General features: G+C 53.0%; 5 protein-coding genes across 8 annotated transcripts; 2 read left to right on the forward strand and 3 right to left on the reverse strand.

Annotated features, from left to right (window-relative positions):
* Positions 1–196: 196 nt before the first annotated feature.
* On the reverse strand, positions 197–3,588 carry THOC3 (THO complex subunit 3). Its single transcript, XM_021530713.4, has 6 exons — positions 3,370–3,588; positions 2,875–3,031; positions 1,921–2,125; positions 1,424–1,585; positions 1,234–1,334; positions 197–904 (listed from the first exon to the last, which is right to left on the reverse strand). The coding sequence occupies exons 1-6, from the start codon at positions 3,550–3,552 to the stop codon at positions 741–743; spliced, it is 972 nt and encodes a 323-aa protein (XP_021386388.1). The 5' UTR covers positions 3,553–3,588; the 3' UTR covers positions 197–740.
* On the forward strand, positions 3,582–11,926 carry SIMC1 (SUMO interacting motifs containing 1). Of its 4 annotated transcripts, none has more exons than XM_021530710.3 (10): positions 3,582–3,770; positions 5,100–5,822; positions 6,002–6,222; positions 6,846–6,915; positions 7,319–7,464; positions 7,899–8,054; positions 8,525–8,653; positions 9,545–9,701; positions 9,777–9,861; positions 11,172–11,926. In XM_021530710.3, exons 1-10 carry the CDS (start codon positions 3,669–3,671, stop codon positions 11,390–11,392), a joined length of 2,010 nt encoding a protein of 669 aa, XP_021386385.2. In that variant the 5' UTR covers positions 3,582–3,668; the 3' UTR covers positions 11,393–11,926. The 4 variants fall into 4 exon arrangements, with proteins under 4 accessions (XP_021386385.2, XP_021386386.2, XP_021386387.2 ...); XM_021530711.3 differs by having other exon boundaries at positions 6,005–6,222; XM_021530712.3 differs by lacking the exon at positions 8,525–8,653.
* A 660-nt stretch (positions 11,927–12,586) lies between these two features.
* On the reverse strand, positions 12,587–19,525 carry KIAA1191 (KIAA1191 ortholog). Its single transcript, XM_021530706.4, has 7 exons — positions 19,413–19,525; positions 19,145–19,335; positions 17,782–17,905; positions 16,495–16,619; positions 15,229–15,335; positions 14,805–14,926; positions 12,587–14,347 (listed from the first exon to the last, which is right to left on the reverse strand). The coding sequence occupies exons 1-7, from the start codon at positions 19,438–19,440 to the stop codon at positions 14,139–14,141; spliced, it is 906 nt and encodes a 301-aa protein (XP_021386381.2). The 5' UTR covers positions 19,441–19,525; the 3' UTR covers positions 12,587–14,138.
* A 612-nt stretch (positions 19,526–20,137) lies between these two features.
* On the reverse strand, positions 20,138–22,383 carry NOP16 (NOP16 nucleolar protein). The gene is made up of 5 exons (XM_021530707.4): positions 22,244–22,383; positions 22,026–22,137; positions 21,358–21,427; positions 20,754–20,860; positions 20,138–20,507 (listed from the first exon to the last, which is right to left on the reverse strand). The coding sequence occupies exons 1-5, from the start codon at positions 22,348–22,350 to the stop codon at positions 20,364–20,366; spliced, it is 540 nt and encodes a 179-aa protein (XP_021386382.1). The 5' UTR covers positions 22,351–22,383; the 3' UTR covers positions 20,138–20,363.
* A 113-nt stretch (positions 22,384–22,496) lies between these two features.
* Positions 22,497–23,447, forward strand: HIGD2A (HIG1 hypoxia inducible domain family member 2A). Its single transcript, XM_021530708.4, has 2 exons — positions 22,497–22,647; positions 22,796–23,447. Exons 1-2 carry the CDS (start codon positions 22,533–22,535, stop codon positions 22,960–22,962), a joined length of 282 nt encoding a protein of 93 aa, XP_021386383.1. The 5' UTR covers positions 22,497–22,532; the 3' UTR covers positions 22,963–23,447.
* The last annotated feature ends 1,042 nt before the right edge of the window (positions 23,448–24,489 follow it).

Raw genomic sequence — 24,489 nt, forward strand, 5'->3', positions numbered from 1 at the left:
TCCCGAGCCGCGTCCCCACCGCGGGGACGCAGCGCCCCCTGGCGCGGTGACAGCGCAGGACAGGGGACACAGAGCGGCGACACGAGGGACAATCCCCGGCAGGACAGACCCCTCTGCCCGGGCCGGGGGAAGGAGGCAGGGCACGGGAGAGCAGCTAGGCACCCCCCCGATATCCCTTCAAATAGCCACAGGCACCTTCGTTAAGGAAGAGGATTTATCAAAATTAGAAAAAGACACCACAAATATTTTTAAAAACATCTACAGGTTCAAACCCCCCCACCCTCATTGCCCCCAGCGCAGGGAAGGGACATGGGATGTCTGGGAGGGGAAGAGGCAGGTTGTGCTCCCAGAGCTGCCCTTGCCACCAGGCTTTTGGGGACAAGGGGACAGTCACATATCTTGTCACTGCTAGGGAGCCTGGTCAAAGCAGAACACCTCCCATGGGAGGCTCCTCAGCAGCCACCTTCAGTGACTGATTTTCTTTGGCCACTTTGGAACAAGCCCCCCACACCCCAGAGAAGAGGTGGCAGAAGGGGACCCTGCCAGAATCCCCCCATTCTCCCCAGCACACAGCTGCCAGTTTATAAAAGCTCCCAAGAACAGGATGCACCGAGCTGAACCCGAGGTCACAGTGCTGCCAGGATGGCAAGGAGATGAGCCAGCTCCTTGCCCACCTATGCTATCTAAGCTCCCATCCTCGAGGGCAGGCAGGTGTTGCCTCCCTGGGTGCAGCAGCTTCATCAGGAGTCGTTGGGGAGCCCAAAAAGTTTGACAGTGCCGGCCTCCCGGCTGCTGTCGTATTTGCCATCTTTGTCATCACAGGCGAAGGCCAGCAGTGGCCTCTTCGGGTGCCAGGCCACTGTGAAGGTGGGGGACTCACACTGCACCTCCCAGAGCTTCTCTCCTGCATGGAAAAGGAGCCACGTCAGCCTGGAAAGCCTCCAGCCCCCTCTGCTGCTCACCTCCCCAGAGCCGAGCACCTGCTGCTTCCCTCAGCAAAGGGGAAGGCAGCACAAACGCTGCTCCAGCGCCTTTCAGTCACCCAGTGACAAGGTACAGACATGACAGGCATGTCTGCCACAGATTGCTGAGGCAGAGGCTCCCCCTTATGGCGTTCTGCTCTGCACAGGAAAGCTCTTCCTTAGCAGATGGATTCTTCCTGTGTCCTTCCAGCTCTACCAGCACTTCTCTATCCAATTCCCTCCTTGCAGTTCCCCAAAATAAAACCATTACCTGTCTCCACCTCGGCAATGTCAATGAAGTGATCTTCTGATGCTGAGGCCAGCATCTTCCCATCGTGGCTAAAGCTCAACGTCCGCACGGGCCAGTCGAGCCTGCAGCAACCGAGGGGAGCAGACAGTGAGGCACTGCCACCACAGTCCCCAGAGAGAGGGGAAATCAATTTTGGGACAGCTCTACCTACCTGGAGAAGCACCTCACACACACTAGCTCGTCCACATCCCAGAGGCTGACCAATGCATCAGCACTGCCTGTGGCAAAGTACTTCCCCATGGGATCGAACTTGATGCAGATGCAGTTGGAAGGATGGGCGTTGATGGACTGGATGGGTTTCAGCTCTGGGTAGCTGTGGAGGTGAAGGGAGAGGGTAGGGAGCAGTGAGAGAAGCACAGGGATTCCCTAGAGCAGGGCAGGCATGAGGCACACCAGGACTGGAAGCAAACCCTGCCGAGGCAGGAGACACTGAGTGTCCAGTGAATGAGGCAAAGCCTCAGGGACCATTTCAGGGAGCTGAGCCTAGCCCACAGCTGTGGCAACCTCAGCTCCAGGCAAGCTCATTCCCACCAGAGGGCAGGGGATTGCTGGGACGTGGGGCTCAGGTTTCCCAAAAGCAGCAAAGGCACTTGCAAATGACTGCAGCCAGCCCAGCCACCCGGTCCACCAGCAGCCACGGGCACCTGCCTGAGGATGTTGATGCAGCCATTGCCATTGGTGAGGAAGAACATGTTGTTATCGTTGTTCCAGGAAATCTCGTTCACCTCAAACTTGAACTGTTCCTCAGCTTTGGAGCGATGTGTCTTGGCATCAATAAAGGTGACCACATCATCCTTGTTCCCCACAGCAATAGTCTGTCCATCAGGGCTCCAGCAGATGTTGATGTTCTCACCTGAAAGGACAAAAAGGCAGCACGTCCCACTACCACTCCAAACCATTCCCAAATGGGAAAGACTACCAGTTGTTCAGTCTAACACACAAACCCTGCACAGCAGCTATCCAGCAAAACCAAACTTGTGAGAAGTACAACTTGAAAACGATATGCCACATCCCATTTCAGCCAAGATGGGACCACAGCAACCACCACACAAGGTTACACCGAAGATCCTCTGAATCCAGTAATCTCTGAGATCCAGAAAAAGAAGAGGCCAAAAATAAATACCTTTGAATATACAAAAGAACATGGCAGGTTGCTATTACACAACCTTACGATATCATTCCCAGCCCAAACAACTCAAACTGGACATTTCCAAGAGCAGAGATGGTATTTGGGTAAAGCATCACATGAATTCAAATAGTTTTTCTGAATCCACACAATTTTTTATTTCCAGCATGACTCTCTGTAAACATACTTTTCCCCAGTCTCCAGCCTCACAGCCCACTGATTCCAGAGACAAGTACAAACGACATTTTAACAGCTAGCACGATATTTCAGCAGTTCTAACAGTCCTGACCCCACGGTAAATCAGCTCTCACATGATGAGCATAACACAAATATAAAGCAGTTAGCAAAGATGTCCCAACCAGAAATAACTACAGGAAAGGTTCAAAGCTCTGTGCCACTGCAGACGGGTCCCTCACAGCTGAGATCCTGCTGGGACCCCCCAGCTGGGAAGGCGCCCCGGGAGGGCAGGGACTCACCTTTGGTGTTGACAGTGGCGATGCACTTGGTGGTGCGGACATCCCAGATGCGGATGGTTTTGTCCCCTGACGCTGTGACAAACAGGTCAGGGTTGCTGGGGTGCCAGCAGAGCTGATCCACGCTGTCCCCGTGGCCCCGGTAGTTGTTCTCCTTCACCTGGCGGGAGAGGGCGGATGACGCGAGGGTGTGTGCCTGGCTCTGCTCCCACTCCTGCATCCAGCGGGGATGCAGCGCGCTGGGATAGAGCAGGAGCCGCGCCCCGGCCGGCAGGACGGAGAACGCCGCGGGGCACCGGCTCCGTTCCGGGCTCGCACACCCGGCCTGCGCTGTCCTTGGCGATGCCCCTGCTCCGGTGCACACCGAGTACCCACCCCCAGGCCCGGTACCGACCACCGGGGCATCCTCCCGCTTCCGGACCCCGCCCAAGCAGCCGCACGCGGGGAGCCCAGGGGCTCCCGGTACCGATCCGCACCGCCCCGCCCGGCGGGTCTCACCAGCCGGTCCTTCTCCAGCAGGAAGACGCTGGCGGTCTTGTCGAAGGAGCCGGAGGCGAGGCGGCGGCCGCAGCAGCTCCAGGCCACCGAGTGCACCTTGGCGCCGTGCGCCGGGAACTCGCGGCTCCGCGTGTTGGCGCGGAACAGCTCCTGCATGGCCTGCACGTAGGGCGACAGCGCCATGGCGGGGCCGCCGCCGCCGGCACCGCCGCCCCGCCTGACGCCACTTCCGCCGCTCCCGCCGCTCCCGCCGCTCCCGCGGCCCCGCCGGCAGAGCGGAGCCGCCGCCCGCCGCCGGGATGGAGAACAATGTGGTCCTCCTCAGCGATTCGGACTCGGAGGGGGCCCGCTCGCCGCCGCTTCAGCCCTGCCGCTGCCGCCCCTCGCTGCCCGCCGCCGCGGTGAGTCCGTGCCTCCCGCCGGCACCGGCGCCGCTGGCCCGCGCAAGATGGCGGCGCTGCCGCGGCGGGCGGGGGCGGAGGCGCGCGGGGCAGCAGCCTCGGGGCAGCGGAGGGGTGGGCGAGAGGTCCCGGCCCCGTCCCGTCGCCGCCGCGTCCTCAGGACCTCCCACCCTCTTTCCTGGCCGGGCTCGGGTCCCCGCGGGCAGCTGCTGTCAGCAGAGCCCCGCTGCACAAGCGCGCTCCCCAAGGGCCCGGTGCCTGCCATTCGGTGCCGCGGTGCTCTCGCTGCACCCCGAGAAGGATGCAGGCCTGCAGGGCTCAGCCCCCGGCGGGGTCCGGCCGCGGGACGCGGTGGGGCGGTTGCCGCCGCTGTCCCCCATGCCGTTCCTCTGCCGGGTGCGGGGCCGGTGGGGTCGTGCGGCGGCGGTTCCGGGCACGAGGCTCGGGCTCGGACGGGAAAACGGCCGGTCCCTAGCCCCGCACCGCTGTCCCGGGTCCTGAGCCGGCTGGAGCCCTGCACCTCCCTCTCCCACAGCTCCTCTTGCGTGCCGGAGCCCGCTGGGCTTTGCCCTCTCCTTGGGGAAGGCAGCAGGTTTAAGTCGGGGGGGAGGGAAGTGGATTTGAATTCTCTGCTAAACGTGTTCCTGCTTTGAGGTGCTGAGGGGGATTTTTTTCCCCCAAGAGCAGACAGGCTCTGACTCCTCCTGGGCCTGCCAAAAGTTTGGGAAGTGCAGTGTGTGGCCTGTTGCTGGTGCAGGCACAGCTGCCTCCCTTTGCCTGTTCCTGCTGTCCCTTGGACCATGCATCGCCCAGCGAGGCCTGGATGGGAATCCCCAAAGTCTCAGGGCTGCTGTAGCTCTGACTGGTGCCACAGATGTAAAGGCAGCTTTGTTTCTTGCCACACCTGTTCTCCAGAGCAGGGAATGTGCCACAGAAAAGGTGGCAGGGTTTGGATTGCATGCTGTTCCTGCCTGGGTACAGGAGAGCTCCTTGTGCTTCCATTGCCCTCCCTGGACATGGCATTAGGACTGGCATTTCCCTGTCGTGGGAAGGAGCTGAGCAGGCAGCTAGGTCTGCTCTGAGTCAAGGCACAAGGACATGAGCCCTGAAGGGAGTGGGGAAGAAGAGCCTGGGTTGGTCTCAGGCTCAGCTGTGCTGCCAGGGGAGGCTGAGCCCAGAGCTCAGGGCCACAGGCCCCCTTGGACAGGCAGAAGGGTCTTTGCCCCTGTTTTTCTAGGCTGGTGCTCTTTTCTCTCTGGGACTACAGTGCCACCATAGCAGAGGCTCCTGGCAGGACAGGACATTGACGCTGCTGCTCTGTCCCCACAGGAGATCATTGACCTGACCTGTGAGGATGCAAACACAGAGGCGACGCCGTCGAGCAGCCTCGCCATCATCGACCTGACTGAGGACATGTGCAGCCTTCTCCACTCCACCCTTGATGGTGCTCAGAACTCCAGAAACGCTGCCCCAGCAGCACACACGTCCCATCCCCAACTCTGCACCACTGCAGAAAAAGAAATGCAGGCAGTGCCAGAGTTGAGCGCTGCACCAGCATTGCACAGCACTTCTGTGAAGCTCAGTTCCAGCATGGTTACAGCAGAAACCATGGGGTACTGCAGCTGCCTTTCACCTGTCTCTAGGTGCCGCAGCTGGGGCTCAGAGCAGGATTACAGCACTACCACCACCTTTTCCAGCAACTCGGACTCACAGTCAGACTCAGATTGCCCGTCCCCATCTCCCCCCAGCCTGGACAGCAACAGCAGCTTGAGAGCTGATGGGCCAGAGGAAGATCCTCCCCAGCCCTGCCAGGAAAGGAGCCTCCCCCCAAGGCTGAGCCCTGCCCCAACCGTTCCTGTAACACCAGGAGAGGCCCAAAGGTCTTTGCCAACAGCAAGTGACTTCCCACCACACCAACCAATCCAGCAAGCTACCCCAGCCAGTACTGATGCTGGCAGCAAGGCCTTGCTGGACAAACTGCACAATTTCAGCAGGAGTGGAGTCCAGCACCTCTTCCTCCAAGGCACAGCACCCAACAGGGAAACACAGAAGGTAAACAGGGTTTGGAGCAGCTCCTGTGGTAGAGGATGGAGCAAGGGCAGCCCCTGTTCTCCTTTACCAGGCAGTCAGGGGCTCTGGTTAGTGCAGTTCCCTTCACAGTGAGCCCCACATCACGGCTGGGTTCCTCTGTGTGCAGGGAGCTTTCACCCATTGTCTTGCCTTTTTCACAGCAGAAACCTGGGCTGATCCCCAGCAGGAAGTTGAGCATGGTGCACATCACCATGGAGGAGAACAGCCTGGAGGACACTTTATTTTTCCTGAATGAGTTTGTCTCCTGCCAGCACTGTCCCCCCAGAGAAATCATCTGCCATCTGATCAAACAGATGCTGTTGGACACCCACGAAGGGGAGATCCTGAATGACATCTACACACTGCTGATGAAGATCCAAATGTATGTGTTCCCCTTGTGTCCCCCTGGGGCTGGCTAGGTGTTCTCAGGGGTCTGCCCAGCATAAGGTTATTATTCTCTGTGGTGCTCACCCACAGAACAGGGAGTGATTTCCTATAACCCAGGATAATCCTCCTGCCAACACAGGCACACCCTAGGCTCTCTGAGGGTGGGTCAGGGACACCTTGTGACACCAGGGAGCCCTTGGGGATAGAAGAATGTGTTTGCCTTGCCCTGAAGCACAGGTCTGTCTCATTCTTCACTGCTGTGACATGGTAGAAGTGCCTTCCCTGGGCTACAGCAGTACCAGCAGTGGCTGGAGCAGCTCCCTCAGTTCCTTTGGGCTTCCCACAGAGAGGTACAATGTTTTATGAAGTCACAGGCCTAGGAGTCCTGGACATCTTCATGAACTATAGCCCCTGTCAGGTGCTTCCAAAAAATTAATGTATTATGGGGAGAAGGGGTGAGGACAAAGATGGAGAGGGGAAGGCAGAGAAGGCAGCTGAGGAAGTGGAGCTGGGTGTGGCTAGGGAAGGGCTATGGGCTGGGAAAGGGCTAACAGGCTGCTGTGCCTCCAAGCAGATGGTCAGGCAGTTCAACACAAATGGACACTGCTGTTCTTGCAGGCTCCATCCAGCCAACATCACCACGGTGGGATGGGACTGGACACGGGTGAAATTCATCATGGAGCACCAGGTACTTGGCACCTTGTGTGTCACATGGGGCAGGGATCATCCAGCAATTGCTGCCCGAGGGTGAATGTTCCTAAGTGCTTCCTGTGGCTGTGCTCTGCTGTAGAGCTGGCCAGTCCAACAGTGAGTGCCAGCTGGGAATCCCACATTTATCCACAGTGCTCCCTTAACCCTCTGCACAGTTTTAGGCAGGTTGTCCCACTGAAGAACGCACAGATAAACCCTCTCTGGATCACAGCAGTAGTGCAATGCCCAGCAATGCCCTTCAGGGTCTTGCCTGAGCCAGGCAGTTCCTCCTACAAGTACTCCTCAGTATGTACACCAGTACATTCTCAAGACAGCCAGCTTCCCTGGTGTTCCTAAGCCTGTGGCCCCACCAGACTCATGTGCTCTCCATCTGCCCCCAGAAGAAACCCCCTGGCTGGCTCCTCTTCCTGCAGTATGTGGTACAGACCCTGGAGGATGACTTCCACCACAATCTGAAATCACACCAGCTGCAGAAGACAATTGCCAAGAAAATGCTTTCATGTGACTTGTGCTTCAACAATGTCAAGTAAGGGGCACATCCTCCTTGTTCTTTAACCAGAAGCTGAGAGGCAGGGGCTTAGGGAACACTTGTCAAGACTCCAGTCAGACTTTCCAAGAAGCAGACTTGGGAGACAAGGGAAGCATAGGGCCAGCTATAGGGACCAGGAAAAGATTTACAAAAGCAAACCACCAGTTACAACAGAATGGGCTTTTCCCAGAGATGAGGTCAGATTTGCGTTGCTCAGGACAGGACTAAGAAGGAGGCAGTCCTGTAGGCAAGTGTACAGATCAAGAGGACTCCTCTGTTGAGTTGTTCAACAGAGCTACTCCCCAACCTGTCCAGGTGGGTGGAACATACTCTTCATTTTCAGGGCCTTTCCTCAAGCTCCAAGTGGATATAAAGGTCAGAACACAGCAAAATGAGGCACATCCCCAATAAAATTCTTCTTTCTGTTCCAGGGAAGTCGTCGAGTGGTTGGTGGCAGCAATTACAGGAGATGGGTTCTCCCAGCCCCAGGAACAGCTGCAAGAAGCCAGGGCTGAACACAGCTCATCTTCACCAAAGCTGGCCAGCACTCAGACAAACCCAGCCCAGACAGCTTTCTTTGCCCAAAAGTAAGCCCCAGCATTCCAAACTCACTGCTGGCATTATCATGGACCCAACATCAGGCAGAAGCCAGACACACTCTCGCTGTCAGCTCAGGGAAGCCAGGCTGTACCTGTGACCAGCTTTGCTGGTTCTTTGGGTTAAAGGTTTGGTGAGCGAAAGACTCTCACCTGGTAGGAAACTGGCTCAGTGTCGTCCTCTTGCATGTAGTGTAAGGCTGGAGCTTGTGGCCCACAGCTCAGGCAGCCCCATGCTGCTCCAACAGTCAGGAGAGCCACCAAGACCTCCTGAGGGTCAATCTGGGGATGAGCTTTGCTTGCAAAATCATCATATTCAGAAGCCACCAGGAGACATCAAACCTGGCCCACTGCATTCCCATACCCCTCACCGCATGAGGCTGAAGCAGGGACCACCCCAAGGCTAGCTTGGCAAGATGAGGGGCAGAGTCCCCCTGTGCTGACTGTCCCCTCTCACCCAGGATGATGCTCCTGCTCCAGCGGATGTTGTCCATGGCAGTGGAAGTGGACAAATCTCCCACCTGCAGCTCCCATAAGATTGCAGATTATATATTCCCGTTCATACTGAATATCCCCCTGAGGAGCCAGAGGTGAGACAAGCATGTGCAAGGCAGCATTTGCCTGTGTGAACAATGTTCTTACTCCCAATTTACATCCAAGTCCTGATGCATAAAGTTCTACAGGGTATAGAAAGGCCAGCCAGCAAGAGCATGGCTGTGTCTCCCACGGAGAGGATGTGTTGCTGATAACAGTCAGTTCTCCCCCTTGTTAAAAGTTGTGACCTTAAAACTGTAAAGAGAGTCTGAAAAAGCAGTACTGTGCAGCATAGCCAAGCACTGGCAAAGACATCACTGATTCCCACGGGCAACCAGGTAGTCAGAAATGTAATCCAGTTCCTACAGCTTTGCCTTGACATCCTTTGTTTGCTTCTTTAAGAAATGCAAATGTGAAGCCAAAGCACAAGGGCATGAAGAGACCACTAAGTTCCCAAGCATTTCAAACCCATATTATAATGCCCAGCAAGCAGCCCTTCACACCCTTTCAGCAGAACTCTGTGTACACACCAGGTATAAACCAAGCCAAACTAACTCTAACCAAGCTGTCACTTTGCCCAGGACAGATACAGACTGTCTACTCCTGACCCCACATCACCTTTGCTTGGCTGGGCTCCCTGCAAGTCAGCAGGAATGAGCCACTGCCACACAGGCTGCTGGGCAGGGTAAAGGGAAGCAGCTCAGTTTGCTTTAGAGACTGTATTCACTTCCAGCTGCTGCAGGTCACACCTGAAGATGGAAATATGTCCATGGCCAAGCTGCATAACAAAGGTGTCTCATCACATCTGGTGGTCTCCCTGCCAGGGCATGGCTGGGTTGCCCCTGCAGTCACCCCACATCTGCACTAGGTAGCAGAAGCATGCTGGAACAGTTGTCTCTGATCAGGCCGTGCTGTCTCAACCAAAGTAAATTGCTTTTGTGTTCCAGGGAAGCTTTATTAAACACAATGGAGAGCCAGCTCCTGCGCTGCAGACTTCTAGAGCTGTTATTCCAGCATAGTTGTGACGTGCCCACAACATCATCCATGTCTCTGGAAAAGGTCCTGTATTTCCTGAGCCACTCCTCTATGCTGCCACAATTCCAGGTATTCAGTCCAACCTCTCCTTTGACTTGTTTTCCTCTGAGAAAACTTCTAACCAAATACTCTCTCCTGTCCTAGGATGAAACTGCAACATGGCAAAAGTGGGATGAGATGCTGCAGTACTTGAATTTGCTGCTGCTGAGTTACCATGGTGTAAAACTGGGTAAGCAGTGCTTGTTCTGGCCCCAACAGTCTCATCGAGAGGCTGCAGTAGAACAGCCAAATTCCTCTTCCTCCTCTCCTCCTATTGGACCCATGGCCACTGAATCTTAGAAAGACAGTGTGCCTCCATCCATGATAGTAACTATTCCCAGCAGTCAAAGAAGTGACGTTGCATTAATCAGAGCACCCACCTTGCTTTGCCAAGTTTAGCTCCTGCAAAATAGCCTTCTTCCTAAAGGAAGGAAGCACTTCCCAGCACTGGACAGTACACAGGAGGGTGTTTTGTACCCACTGTTGTCTAAGTTGCTGCACAGCGGGTGGAAGAATAGGGTAGTTTAGGAAGAAAAGCAGAAGGCAGAGGGATCATAGAATATCCCAAATTAGAAGAGAGACACAAGAGTCATTGAACTCCACTCCTGGCCCTGCAGACACCCTGTAATCCCACCCTGTGCCCGAGATAGTTGTCCACACACTCCTGGAGCTCTGGCAACCGTGGAGCCCTGACTATTCCCTAGGGAGCCTGTTCAGCGCCCAACCACCCTGTGGAGGAAGATTTTTTCCTAATAACCAACCTAAATCTCCCTTGGCATATGTCCAGTCATTCCCTCAGGTCCTGTCACTGTCCTACAGAGATGGGAGCTGCTCCTCCCTCCTGAGTTAGCTGTAGACCCCAGTGTGGTCTGATCGGCCTCCTGGAGGCTGAACACAGCAAGTGACCTAAGCCACTCCTTATGTGGCTTTCCCTCTAGATCCCTCAGCATCTCTGAAGCCCTCATTTGGGCAAGCTAGGACACTGTAAACTGTGTAGGGAGCACCACCCACAGCAGCCATGGAAACAGCAACAATTCTGACCCTAGGACAGTGGCACAGTCACAAAACATTCTGTAAAACTCCATATTTTGCCAGAAGTTTCTTCCAACTTCAGGAGCTTTAGCCCAGGGTTAAGGCTGTCACAAATGAATGCAGAGGAATCCACCATCATATATGCAAAGTCTCACTCTCCCTGAAGTCCTAGACAGTCACTGTTGTTGGGCTCTTTGGAGACTCTTTTGCAGCTTCCTATTTTGCCATTCACACAGAAGACAAGGATTATACAAGCTTTGCCCCCTCCCCATTCCCTGGGCTCTCTGCATGCCAAACGAGCTCCAGGAGGGGGCAGTTCCTTCTTCCCAAAGCCTTATGCAGAGCCATCAAAGATAACAAAAGGGTCAGACCCATTTCCAGCACTGCCTGTGGCACACTGGGGTCCATCCCAGCAGCTCAGGCAGCCCTTTGGATGTTGCCTCTCCCCACCAGTATTTTTTCTTGCAGAGCACCTGCGGACCTCTGTCAGTGACCGGATGAAACTGATTGCTCAGAAAGCCAAGCCCAGGCTCCAGGACAGTGATGACATCAGCCAGCTGGACATTCAGCTGAAGATAAATGACTTCATCAACAGAATGCAGAAGAACCTGGGGGAGCCTTTCCCCCCACAAATCCAGGAGAAATTGTTCATGCTGCAGGAGTTGTTCTTAATTGTCACTGCTGCCTGATGGAGACAACCACTGCAGCAAGGAGGACAAAACTTTGTGTTCTTAATATAAAACCCCCCATCTCATACTGCAATCTCAGCAGCATGGGACTTGGTTTGTACAGTTCTGTTGAATGACTTTTGGTTTACATTGTCTCAGAATTGCCATTCAAGTTTTACAAAGCACTTTGTACTTTAAAAAATGAATTTTTTTTATGTTTGCTAAGACACTTTTGTCTTGATGCCAGCACTGCCCAAAGGAAGTCTTTTCCCCCCACAAATCCAGGAGAAATTGCTCATGCTGCAAGAGTTGTTGTCACTACTGCCTGATGGAGACAACCACTGCAGGAAGGGGGACAAAACTTCATGCTCTCAATATAAACCACCCCCCCCATTTCATGCTGTAATCTCAGCATCATGGGGGTTGGTTTGTACAGTTCTTTTGAAAGATGCTTGATTTACATTGTCTCAGAATTTCCGTTCAAGTTCACCTCATGCAATTTTACAAAGCACTTTGTAGACATTAAAAAATAAATTATTTTCATTTTTGCTAAGACTCTTTAGTCTTGGTGCCAATGCTGCCCAAAGTCAAGAGCTCTGTCAGATCACACCACAAGGCCACGCTTTAAACCCCAGCCTTCCCAATCGATGGAATTCAGCTGTGTAATCAGAACCAGCAGCAGTCTGTACCTCAGTACCTGAATCTGTTCCATGACTTTGAGCTCAGCTTACACTCCAGGAGCACAGGGAACACCAGCATTCAGAGCTCAGACTTCCCCAGCCCAGGTGAATCATGTGCTCCGTCAGCAGTGCTTTAAAGGGCAGCTAAAAACACTACAACAGCACCAAACCCCAACTTTCCAGAGGGGAACTAGACATCTCTAGAGAAACACCAGACTAGTTCCCACACCTGTGCCCACCTCCACAGTACAGGTGGAAACCCAGCACACAAGCAACAAGAGACAAAATCTCAGCAACATGAATTTGAATTGCTCAAGAAAACAGACTTCATGTTTAGTTTCATTTGCACAAGGCCTAACACAGAACTGAGCCTGGCTGTAAACCCAGTCTCCCTGTGAAATGGGAGTTTGTGGGCAAATATTTCACCCTAGTGAGGTGCTGCCAGAGCCTTATCCACCAGAGCCTTGACCTCAAACTGGACAACCCCAAATTTCTCCCACAGATGCTCTGCCATCAGCAACACACACTGTGGACCTCCATTCCACAAGGATTTTATTGTCCTATAACAAACAAAACAAACATACATATTAGGAGACATGAATAGAGTCAACAAATAAATTAATGTCAAATGAGAGCCTGATTGCCAAGGTGCAAATGAGTGGTGACAGAACTGCTGGTTTGGGTGAGGGACTTTCACTGGCAGTGCTGCTGAAGGTTGAAAGAAAGCAGTGCTACAAAATGAGCTGCTTCAGAGGGGCCAGCAGCCAGCCAAGGGAACCAACCCTGTCTCACCCTCCAGGGAGAGTGGTTTAAGAAGTCAGAAACCCTAGAGCTCAACAATTACCACCTGTTAAGTAGCCTCTGTACAATGTCCTGGCAACAGAGAAGCTTCCACTTCCAGATGCAAGGCTGCTGCTGGCTGAGGACTCTGCAACACAATTGTGAGATCAAGAGCAGACCTGAGGAGACCCATTTGCCACAGCACAGGTGAGGATTACAGAGCAATGCTGCCTATCATGCTTAAGGGATTACATGGTAGGCAGGAGATCCTTCCACTTTTCCTGAGAGTCGGTGTTAGCTGTTCCTAGGAACTGGTTCAAACTCAGTCAAGGATGACATCCAGCTGTACCTTAGCAGGGAGAAACGTTCAGCCTTGGTCTGCACCCAGTCCTCCCTCAGCTCTGCAAGACACACTTAATGCTGATAAAACAAAATACCCTGTATGAGAAGTGTTTCCAGTGTCTAATACATTCTACGCAATTCTAGGGAAAATAAAAAAAACAAACCAACAAAAACAAACCAAGCAGCATCCAGAGTGCTACAACAAATCAGAACAAAACGTGCAAATCTGCTGTCTAGAACACAGGACAGTGCTGTTTTGCAGAACAAAGAGGAGAATTACAGCTTGATTACTTCCACCTTCTCAGAGGAACATGAAGAGTTGGAAGAAAAGAAATTCTTCCTCCTTGCTTCCACGTTCCATTAGATTCTGCTCCCTGCTTTTCCAATGACAACATCTTAGAATGGTCCCTTTCCCCTTTAAAAACATTCCAAGAACAAAAAACATGGTCACACTGGACAGTGAGAGAGTGCCACATTTATACTGATCTACCACACACCCCATCTTCCTTCTGGCAGTTAATGGTCCAGTTTTCAGTCCTTGCTTGTTCACATCATTTTCTGGTTGATCTCTTGACAGAACCAGTCTTCCTGTGGGTCCTTCAGCACTGAGCAGGACAAGACAATCAGATTCCAGGCATACAGGTGAGGTGCTCACACACCACATGGAATCCTGTCCAAAATAAACATGGCTCAGGGTTTCACTGTGGTGTGGTGTAGTCGGAGGCACATCCAGAGCAGCCTGGCAGCCCAAACCAGTGCAGTGCAGTAGACAGGATGGTTTACATTGGTATAAGACTGGTGCAGGAGTTTTTCCAAGACTGGCTTTAGCAGGACTATCATGACTGTTTCTTTTTCTGAGCTGAAGAGCTGGAAAGGGGGAGTTTCCTACTTTACTGCAGCACACAGAACAGGGAAGCAGAGCCTAAGACATCCTGTAGCCTGCTAAAGACACTGGAAGCTTTCCTCTAGAACCCAGTGGGAGTGAGTACATTCAGATCCCGAGGTTTGATATTGTGGGAACGTGGAGATTGTTTTCTCCCATCTATGCCTGGAATGTCCATTTTGGGTGGCTTGAAGGTGACTGAATCCTCTGTCATCCTTGTAGCCTGAGCACGCATCAGCTCCATTGGGGATGGCTTGTGGGCACCCTTGTAGGACTGAACAGTAAATCCTCCTGATGAAAAAAAAAAATTCACAGTAAGAACTAGCAAAACTAGTCAAATGCTTTTGCTACTGCTGCCAGGAGTGAGCAGTGTCACTGACACTCAGCACCACAGACAGCCTATGCAAATTCCAGCAGCTTCATATCATCTGAAGCCTATTCTACATCAGGGGTTGGCACTTCCAGTCCTGGTTGCATCACGTATCAGAGAGAGTAAAAAGCTGTCCCCTTCACACCCTGCCCCTCCCACTGCAGCTCACTGCAAGTTATTTCTACTTCCAGATCCTTGGCACAGGTTTTACCCAACTGCTCTATATTTAGGCACAGAAACTATATGACTAACACACATTCCCAAGGTGGTCCTGGAGAGTAACAAGGCAAGCAGGATAAGACACCAGAAAGAGCCAGCAAGTCTGTTGTGTGACAGTTCCCCCCTTGCTCTTGGCAAGGCAGATTTTCAAGGACATACCTGCATCACTGGCCGATTTCTGAACAGCTCTGGGTCCAAAAAAGCTCCATCTTTCCCCACCACCTTCCATAGCAAAGTCTGAGCCAGTGATAGAAGTAGAGGATCCCTGGATAAACCAGCCCCTAAAGAAAAAAAAAAAACTGAGATGTTTAAAACATGAGAATAAATACTTCAAGTGACCCCAGGAACTTGAAGTATTTCATGTAGTCAAAAGGGGCAATTTAAGAAATCTTAATAGGTTTGTTACCACCCAGGATAAGCTATGCATGCTCAAGTTCCACAGGCTTCCAACATTTAGATCTACCCAACACAAATCCTCATCAGGCTCTAAATTTCACCCTGTGCAGTCCCTCAAAGGATAAGAAGGTTATTTGTAGCAGCTCCCACCCCAGCAGTCTGTAGGAAACCACAGGAGGCAGAGTACCTGTTTTTATGCCGGGGGGAGGAGTGGGGGGTGCTGCTTGGAGTGGACTGAGCAGAAGAATTCTGTTTGTCATCTTTTGCTGTCTCTCCATTCTGCAGTTTTAGGTTCTGCCAGGAGAGGCAAGAGAAACGGAAGCAAAACAGCTTAAATACTGGACATAAGGAACAACACCCAGGTTTTTCACCAAAACCAGACAATTGTTTCTATCACAGGTGATAAAGTGTCCCTATACTTAAAGCTGTATCCAGTATTACAATACCTGCATATACCCCCTTAAGTTTCTCTCCACATCAAATATTAGCATTTTTAATGTTCACTTTAGGCTACAGAAAGGAACAGCATCACTCACAGGGGGGTTGTGGATGCAGCAGAGCTCACTTCAGCTACCTGGCCTAAATGCCACAGCACTCATTTGTCTCCTGCACTTATGAGAACAACAAAGCTTTCAGTCCCACCAGTTCTCTAAAGAGGGTGAGACCAGTTCTCACAGAAAGCACAAGACCAGGAATACCAGACCCTGTGAAGCAATTAGTGCACATCAGGATAGAAACACTGCTCTGGAACAGAAATGAACCTGGGCACAAAATAAACAGGAACTGTGTATATGCAAACCATGGACAAGCTGGACAGTACAAACTGAACTTTAAAGAAGTCATTTGAAGGGCAGTTACAGTTCAAACACAAGTACACAGGGTACCTTGTAATGTTTCCTGTAGCTATTCAAGCCACACTAATGCAATTCATGGACACAGTTGCTGAAACTTTGGCCTTGTGGGAGGACACTGGAAGGGTTGACTATTAAACTCCAACCACAAAATTTTTTTAAGAGCTCAGCAGCCCACAGTAACATCTTCATTCAAAACTTTTGTTTTCAGTAAGACACATCTGGTAACTTCCACAATGGAAATGCACAGCTCACAAGTTCTCTTTGGAGTTGCAGAATTCAACTGCAGGGTACCATTCAAAAGTACAGCAAGAAATTAAGATTGTGTAGAGTTGCCCCCACTTGGAAAGACAACTGTCATAGTTGGATATGACAGTGAAATGCAATATATTTGAGGAAAAAAAAAACTGTTTAAAAACTACAAAGGTTAATGTTAACTTTAAAATACAATTGGGTAAACTTTACTACACAATGAGCTAAAAGCCTTCAGAGGAAGCAGCTTAAGGAAAGTTTTGGCAACAGACTCCAAAAGTTACATCACCAGGTGAATGTTAAACCAGACACGTCCTACACAAAGAAATCCAATGGAAAACAAGCCTTACGTGGACTGCCTCAGCCACCCGGTGGTATTTGGTCTCCTCAGTGGTGAGGCCTTTGTGGGGTGTGTAGCCAGCTTCCCTCAGCCCTGCCTGCTGCTCAAAGCGCTGGATGCTCTCCTGAGTCTGCTCTGGAACACACAAGAGCACAAATTCACACAGAAATGCCACCACAAGCAGTTCTAGCAACTGAATGCAGACCCTTTTTTCATCATTTACACATTGTAACAAGCTGAGGCAGAAATATGAAGCTGGTGAGATATTCTGACTTGACAATCACCCTGAGACACTGGACTAAGTCAGATGAGCAGTGATTTATCCCAAATCACCAGACATATCACAAATACAACACCTGTAATTAATCCCATCTCACCCCAGACAGTGCATCATTACTACTCACAACTTCATTAATCTAGGAGAACCCAATAAATTGGACACTTTTAAGTGGCCCATTGCATTCAAGGGAGCCTTGCAGGTCATGTTTTAAAGACTCCCAGTGGTTTTAGATCAGGTGAAATAAGCTATTTCAGCCAGACACAGAGCCAGCATCTAATACGCTCATATCAACTTCAGTTCTGAAAAACACCATCACCTCCTCCAAACCCCAGCATTAAGATGTTCATTCCTGAGTGGAACGAGGAGAAAAGTCAAAAGGAATCAGAGCACAAAAAGGTTAGTGGAAAAGCCCATTGTCTTCTTTAAAACAGATAACACTTCCCATCTTAAGGTTATTTTGTAGCTGCTGAAAGAAGAGGCAGCATGGACAGATTAACACAGAAATAATTCCTCTGATTGCAAAAGGGCACACATCATCTCTGCAAACATAACTGACCCAATTTTATTTTAAAGGAACATGATTTGTAGTTAGAAGTGTTGCAATTGGCAAGGCAGCTGCTGCTATTAACAACATCAATGCCAGCAAGTGCTCCATTAGCACAGTGCGTCAGCTCCCCTCACTACTTGGGTTAATGGTAGAGCTCTGCTTGTCATTCAGAAATAGCAAGTTAATAATCAAACAAAGCAGCAGCAGCCTCTGCACTCCAGCAACATGGACTGCAGTGTCCTGTCAGCAACAACAAACTCTGCACTCCTACCCCTGGAAACACAGAAGCACCACATGTTCCACCAGCTCCTTGCTTCCTTCTAGAAATGTCCTCTGAAGAAAACAAACCCACACAGCACCAGAGCAGAGCCAGTCTGAACAAAGAGTTCTCCAGGAATTACCATGAGACATCACCAAGGCATCAACAAATGCCCAACCCACACATGAGAGTGTGAGAGGCAAGTTCTTACTTGTGATGAGGGAGTTCATGATGATGTGAGTGGCCTTGGCCTTCACCACAGGCACCTTGTTCACACTTTCTGTGGACGATGAAGGAGTTATGACAGGCTTCATGTTGGCATCCCCCTCCTCATCCTGTGGGGAAGCAGCAGGGACAGTTTGAGATGGGGAGGTATCTCAGCACCTGGCCAGGACACATCTCTAACTACACAAGTGGGACAAGACCATGCTGCTCTGGCAGCCAGCCTTTGTCCCATGGGAGAAATCCCTACGCTGTGCAAACTGCAGCCCAGGAATGGTCAGCACCTTACATCTGAACACCTACCAGGCTCACAGCAAACAAGCTGCTAGTCCAAGTACAAAAAGGTCAACAGGAATGAAACCAGAACATCTGTTCTCCTAAATGCAAACTGGATTTCAAGGTCAACTGGGCAAAGCACCAAGAGCACCTTCCACAGGCAGCTCAAGCACCAGCTGTTCACAGAATGGCAGTCACAGAGCACAGCCTGGAGTGAACAACTTGTTTTCCCACCTCATTCCTTATGTTTCTTGCTCAGTGTGTCAGGTGGTCATAGTTCGACCACTGACCACTAGACCCCAGCAAAGAAACACAAAAGAAATGCTAGAAAACAAAGTATCCTATGAAACAGTGATTTCCTCCTCCCAACACAGGAGTTCCCTACTGGAGAGTCTACTTTTTGTACCAAACCACAACTTTTGGTTGTCTCCCACAAGAGATTTAAAAACCAAGGAGGTTAAGTAGAGGTTAAGCTCAAAGGGATACAGAATTAAGTTCTTCCATCCAACAACATTTAGCTTAATTTCAAACTAAGAAAACGGCCTCTAAATTTAAAAGGGCTGGTCCTGCACTCAAACCATAGAATCCCAGAATGGCTTGGATTGGAAGGGATCTTAAAGATCATGCAGTTCCAATCCCCGGCCATGGTGGGGGGACACTTTCCACTAGAGCAGCTTGTTCAGAGCTCCCACCAACCTGTCCTTGAACACATCTAGGGATAGGGCAGCCACAGCTTGCCTGTGCAAACTGTGCCAGTGCCTCACCTTTACTATAAAGGATTTACATCCAAACGAAATCTGCCTTGTGCTCTAGTTTAATTACACCTGGTTGCTGTATTTTTTTTAACCACAAACACGGAGGAGATGTTCAGCACACGCTTGTCCCAGCCACATCTCCATGTGGTCAGAGCAAGACCAGGCAGCAGTGCCGGGCTCTGTCCCCAGCCCCTCCTGAGGATCCTGCTGCGAGGGCAGGGCAGGAGGAGCGTAAGGATGAGGGGAATGCTTGGGAAAAGGGGGATGCCAGGAGACGGGTGCCAGGGCTGCGGGGTACCCCAGGCCACGCCGGGCCCGTACCTTCGAGAGCTCCTGGTACTTGCGCTCGGGGATGACCGGCTGCTTCCAGAGCATGCCGGCGCACAGATCGGCGGGCGGCGGCGTCATGGGCGCCGTGTCCTCCAGGGCATCATCGTAGCTGAAGGCGCGGCGCGGAACGCCGAGGGGCAACGACATCCTGCCCGAGCGGGGCCCGCCGCCCGGCTCCAGCGCTGCGGAGAGAGCGCAGCGCTCAGCACCCGCCGCCGCGCCCGAGCGGGGCCGGCGGGGAGCGCCTGGGGAACCTTACCGGGAGCGTCGGGCTTCCCTGAGCTCATGGCGGGGCTCAGCGGAGCTCGGTGAGGGGCAGCAGGAGCAGGCCCGGAGCGGCCATAGCGGAACCTCCGCGAGCCACCTCAGCCTGAGGGGGGTTTGCGCCTGCGGGGGTGCTCTTATAGAGGTGCGGTCTCGCGAGACGGGGCCGTTCCACGCGGGGCACGCTGGGAGGTGTAGTTCGGGGAGAAGGCGGGGCTCACCGGACGGGCGGGGCCGGGACGCGTCCCCAGCGCACCCACGGCCCCGTGGCGGGGCTGGGGTCGTGTCCTGCCCACATGTCCTGTCCTCCTGCAGACAGGCTGCTGGGTGAGCCCACAGGTCCAGGAAAACCAGTCCTGGAAGCTGGCAAGCCCATAATGGAACAGGAGTAGGTGGCAGGCAGTCTCACTGTGACAGCTTTCCTACAGCTGCTCCTTCCTCTATCAATGAAAGGGTGACCTCGGTGCTGCCCTCCCGTTCCTCAGCAGGGAAGGGAGCCCAGAGCCTGCTCTCCCAAGCTGCAGGTACAGGGGAAGGCCACAGCACATGGCCCTGCTCCAAATTACACTCCCTGCAGGACAATCAGCAAAAGTCCGAGCACTGCCCGCATCCAGCCCTGTCAGCGCAGGGACACGTGCCCAAGGCCAACATCACAGGCTGGCACCAGGAGCTCTCCAAAGCAGGACTGCACCAAGCACGAGCCACAAAGACAGTCACAAGCAGCTAGAAAGAGTATTTTATTTTAGCAAAGCTAAAGAAACGCTGCCTGCCACACAGAAAGTGAGCAGAACAGCACAGTCAGAGCCGGTGCCAAAAGAGTCTTTCATGGATAGTTAAAACCCCTCTGCCTAGTGAGGGTTCTTCCTCCATCACAAGAGACTTATTCAGTTTGGAAAATATTCATGTCAAGCCTGCACTTGCAGGTAAACCTGAGGAAAAAGAGCAGTCACTGCACTTCCATTTTTTCTGGCTTGAGTGATGCAATGAAATTCTTGTACTCCTCGGGATAGAAATTCTTGTACACATTGATCTTCCTCTTAATCTGTTTGGGAGTATCCTGGTAGTAGTTCTTCTCATCCCGAGCCATTTCCTGCGACAAAGGACAAGGTAAATCAGAGGAGCAGCCCCAAAAGCAAACTCCAAAACAGCCCACCCACACCAGTGTGATCACTGCCTGACTCAGACAGGGTGCTGGCCACAGTTCAAAGCATCTTTTCCCTTAAGAATCAGCTGACTGCACAACAGGATCCAGGACAGAGAGGATCAGCAGTTCTCATGTTGCTGATGGAAGATCCAGGAGTGAATCACTCCAGGTGCTCCTTGCTCTGGAATGTACCTTGTAGTTCTCCCCGTGGTTCTGGATCATGTATCGCACATAGTCAATGAGGTCCCGTGAGAGTGTGTTTGACTTCTTCTCAGGGAGGCTGGCCTCCAATTCCATCTCTAGGCAGAGGGCAGAGGTAGCATGAGGGAGGGGAAGGAAGCGACAACACCTCAGAGGTCCCCAGTCTCCCCCCCATGTCATTCCAGCCACATAGCTTGGCTGCTGGCACATGCATGGACATTTCCCAGCATGGTGGTGCAAGAAAACGGCCCAGACAACAGCCCTCTGCTCAGGCTGCAGGCATCCAGTGCTGCACTGAGCTCTTCTCCAGCTCACATACGAGGAGCAGACCCTTTCAGCCCAGGCTGCAGAGTGTGACTGCTCAGAGCTGCCCAGCCCACCACTGAAACACCAGGTACTGCCTCCATGGCCTCTTGTCACCTGCACGTCCCACAGTGACAAGAGCCTTCCTGAGGTTGCAGGGACAAACACTGTGGAAAAGACATGCTCCTCCACAAGACTGGATAAGAAATAACACCCTTCCCTACCCCTGGCACAGCACAGGATGACAAAATAGCCCACAGGGGCTTAGGAGAACCCCAAGTGCAGCACTGACCATTCACCACGTATGGCTTCCGCACTATCTTCTTTCCTGGCTGTTGTCCATCGCTGTCCACTTCCATCCCCTGAATTATAGCAGAGAAAAGACAAATGAAGAAAAGCCCAATTGGAAGAGTGCTGTGTCCCCACACATTGTTCCCAAAACTCCAAACTGTTTCTACATGGCTGCAAGGGGCAGGAAATCCCAGCTGGCTTAAGCAAAGCCTTAGTTGTGCCATTAAACTGGCTCGTGGGTGAGGCTGTCAGCTGAGGAACGCTGTGTGAATGGAGACAAATGGCAAACAAGGTCATTCCTACTTCTTCCTTGAGCTTCTTGGAGCCACCTTTCACCTGAAAACATTGCCCTCTTACGTAGATGGGCCAGGCTGGCACTGGTGTGCACAAAGAGCCCTTCTTTGTTATCAGGAGCAACTTGGCTGCAGCGTTCCCAACCCCACCTGTCTCTGGCAAGTCCCAGGATTGACGTTTTTTATATTTGTTCTAAAGCCCATTATGTCCCAGGAGCGCTGTAGCTCGTTCCCACGCCAGGATCTTGGTGAGATAAGCGTGTAGATCAAGATAAAAAACGCGTGCACCACCAGAGACTTACCCAGAGCCACCCGCCCAGTGCTGCGAGGATACCTCCCCCCACAAAGGAGCGATCCCAGCCAAACCCTTCCTTACCAGCAGCTTCCTCGGGATGGGGACAGCCTTGTTGGGATCCTCGGCCAGACCCATCTCTGCCAGGTTCTGCGCCACCGACTTGTGCGGGTCCCAGGCATGGCGAATGTGCGAGCTGCGCGGGGACAAGCGACATCACGGCTGCGCCCCCCTCCCCACCGACACGTGCAGCGGCTCCCGGCCGCCCGCCCGCGCTCGCCCCCCGTGTCCCCGGCGCTCACCAGGCGATGCGGGGCGCGGCGCGGCGGCGGGCGCTGCGGTAGAGCCGCTTGCGGTTGAGGTTGTAGGAATATTTGTGCCGCCGGGTCTTCCCCTTGGCCTTCGGCATGGCGGCCACGCGCGGGCTGCCCACGGGGCTGCCGGCTGCGCCCCGCGGCACCACGGGAACTGTAGTTCCGAGAGGCGGCAGCGCCGCGCGGTAAGTGCGCGCGGCGGACTGCAACTCCCGGCATACACTGCTTCGGAGGAGGGGCTACGGCAGCCGGAAAGGGCCTTGCTGTCACCTTGGCCATGGCGGCCGGGCCGCCCCCGCCGCTGGAGCCCAACCTGCTGCCCACGTTCCCTGAGGAGGGATTCACGGAGAAATTCGTGCGCAAGACCCGCGAGAACCCCCTGGTGCCCCTCGGTGAGGGTGGGGTGGGGGGTGGTGGGACGGCGGCTGAGTGAGGGGCCGGTCCCTCAGCCCCGGGCCGGCTGTCCCGGGGAGGCGCGGCTCGGTGGGGCCGGCCCGCAGCGCTCCCGCCTCGCCTCACAGCCCGCGTCCTTCTCCGCAGGCTGCCTGTGCACCGTCAGCGTCCTGGTCTACGGAATCATCTGCTTCAAGCGAGGCCACACTCGGCGCTCCCAGCTGATGATGCGGGCGCGTGTCATAGCCCAGGGCTGCACCTTCGCCGCCCTGCTGGGGGGCATGGTGGCCACGGCTCTCAAATCGCGACAGTGACGGGACAAGAGCCAAGCTGCGGCCACGGGCGTCTACCAGCATCCTGGCTGCGGATGGAGCTTTCTGAGAGACTGTTGTGATGTCTCGGCAGAGCCAGTTCTGGAGCACTGGAAATGGGGTGAATACACTCTGTGATTAACATGTGATTTAGGTTGTGGCTTTTTCTTTTTGTTTCCCCAAGAGCTCACCCTCCTGCAGCACCGAGGCTGCATGTCACTAAGGTTCACCACCCCTGTCAGACTTCTTCTTCCTGCTTGATGCTGTCACAGGCTGATTGAATTGTGTCTTCTTGGTCGTGGTCTGAGGTGTGGTTGTAATCAGGCAGTGACCAGCATTTGAGAAATGAGCTGCCCAGGGGGAAGGAACCACTGCTTATGGCTTGGTCCCAGCAGGACAGAGTCCATAGGCAGCGGGGGAGGCACTTGGGAGGTTTGTGTGACCTGTTCTATTGAACCTGGTGAGTAATAAAGTGAATTGCAGCAAGATTCTGACTGATACTGGATTGCAGAGCACTGAGAAGCCATAACAGTAAACAGTGCAGGGAGAAAAAGGAGTGGGCATGGCTGTCATAAAGCTGTGATGATGTAAGAAGAAACAAGACATGAAACTCCCTGTGAAAACTACCAGGGAACTCACATTTCTGAAATGGGGTCTGGCTGTGTTCTCTGGGATGTGCTGCTGCTTTGGGTGTTCTTGCTGGGGAGTCAGCAACACCTTCTCCAAAGGACCTGTACTGCCTGTGTCCTGACAAACATGGTCCCACTGTTGGCTTTGATCATACCAGGGGGTTTGGTGATCCCTCCCATGCCAGGGCCATAGAGCTGGGAGGACATGGGGCCACAATCTCTGTTTATTGCACTGTGGCTGCAGCAGCCACAGGGGAAGGGGCACAGACACCTGTCTGTGCTGAAACACCTCACCAAGCAGCCTGGGCTGTTTCCAGGCGCTGTTCTGTGAATTGGTGCCTGTGCCCTGAGTCTTTTTAAGGATGGGCTGAGGGGTGAAGCCTCTATCTGCACACAAGCACATAGATTGTTCTGTCCAGGGAATTGTGTTGGTGGGCTTTGGCAAGGAGACAGGGAAGGCTCTTGCTCACCAGAGCCGATCTCTGAGTTGTGAGAGTGGGCAACAAGCCATTACCAGTGCTGAACAGGGTGAGCTCTACCTCAGCATGGGGAGCCCAGGGCCTGTCTTCCCTCCAGCTGCCTGTGCTGGACATCTTTCCCAGAGGAAACTGCTTTTGGCTGCCTCACTGGCACTTCCAGCCCAGCCAGCGGACGGGGGAGCAGCTCAGTGTGTTTGGACAAGCCAGAGCTTGCAGTTCCTTGGGGACAGAGCCAAGCCCCAGGTCCTGCTACCACTGCTTTGGCCCCATCAAACACAAACCCTCCAGCCTTCCCCTCACTCCTTTTTTTTCCTGTAGGATGTTTCTCCCCCAGCCCCCATCCTTTCCACACAAGGCATCATGGCTCTAGGTTCTCCTAAACACAGCATGCATCCCAAATGCAGGAAGACGACAGTGCCCTG

Source organism: Lonchura striata, chromosome 13, assembly GCF_050655825.1.
Source record: "Lonchura striata isolate lonStrDom1 chromosome 13, ASM5065582v1, whole genome shotgun sequence".
Lineage (NCBI taxonomy): Eukaryota > Metazoa > Chordata > Aves > Passeriformes > Estrildidae > Lonchura > Lonchura striata.

Excerpts from the sequence above, each read along its gene's own strand:
- KIAA1191 (XM_021530706.4), bottom strand. The coding sequence starts at position 19,440 with ATGAGCTCAGGGAAGCCCGACGCTCCCG. Across the intron at positions 16,620-17,781 it reads CATGAACTCCCTCATCACAA|AGCAGACTCAGGAGAGCATC; the intron begins GTAAGAACTTGC and ends TGTGTGTTCCAG. Across the intron at positions 14,927-15,228 it reads TCCCCCCGGCATAAAAACAG|GGGCTGGTTTATCCAGGGAT; the intron begins GTACTCTGCCTC and ends TTTTTTCTTTAG.
- HIGD2A (XM_021530708.4), top strand. The coding sequence starts at position 22,533 with ATGGCGGCCGGGCCGCCCCCGCCGCTGGAGCCCAACCTGCTGCCCACG. Across the intron at positions 22,648-22,795 it reads GAACCCCCTGGTGCCCCTCG|GCTGCCTGTGCACCGTCAGC; the intron begins GTGAGGGTGGGG and ends CCTTCTCCGCAG.
- NOP16 (XM_021530707.4), bottom strand. The coding sequence starts at position 22,350 with ATGCCGAAGGCCAAGGGGAAGACCCGGCGGCACAAATATTCCTACAAC. Across the intron at positions 22,138-22,243 it reads GCCGCGCCCCGCATCGCCTG|CTCGCACATTCGCCATGCCT; the intron begins GTGAGCGCCGGG and ends GTCCCCGCGCAG. Across the intron at positions 20,861-21,357 it reads GAAGCCATACGTGGTGAATG|AGATGGAATTGGAGGCCAGC; the intron begins GTCAGTGCTGCA and ends CCCTCTGCCTAG.
- THOC3 (XM_021530713.4), bottom strand. The coding sequence starts at position 3,552 with ATGGCGCTGTCGCCCTACGTGCAGGCCATGCAGGAGCTGTTCCGCGCC. Across the intron at positions 1,586-1,920 it reads GGCTGCATCAACATCCTCAG|CTACCCAGAGCTGAAACCCA; the intron begins GCAGGTGCCCGT and ends TCACCTCCACAG. Across the intron at positions 1,335-1,423 it reads TGTGTGAGGTGCTTCTCCAG|GCTCGACTGGCCCGTGCGGA; the intron begins GTAGGTAGAGCT and ends CGGTTGCTGCAG.
- SIMC1 (XM_021530710.3), top strand. The coding sequence starts at position 3,669 with ATGGAGAACAATGTGGTCCTCCTCAGCGATTCGGACTCGGAGGGGGCC. Across the intron at positions 3,771-5,099 it reads CCTCGCTGCCCGCCGCCGCG|GAGATCATTGACCTGACCTG; the intron begins GTGAGTCCGTGC and ends CTGTCCCCACAG. Across the intron at positions 9,862-11,171 it reads TTACCATGGTGTAAAACTGG|AGCACCTGCGGACCTCTGTC; the intron begins GTAAGCAGTGCT and ends TTTTTCTTGCAG.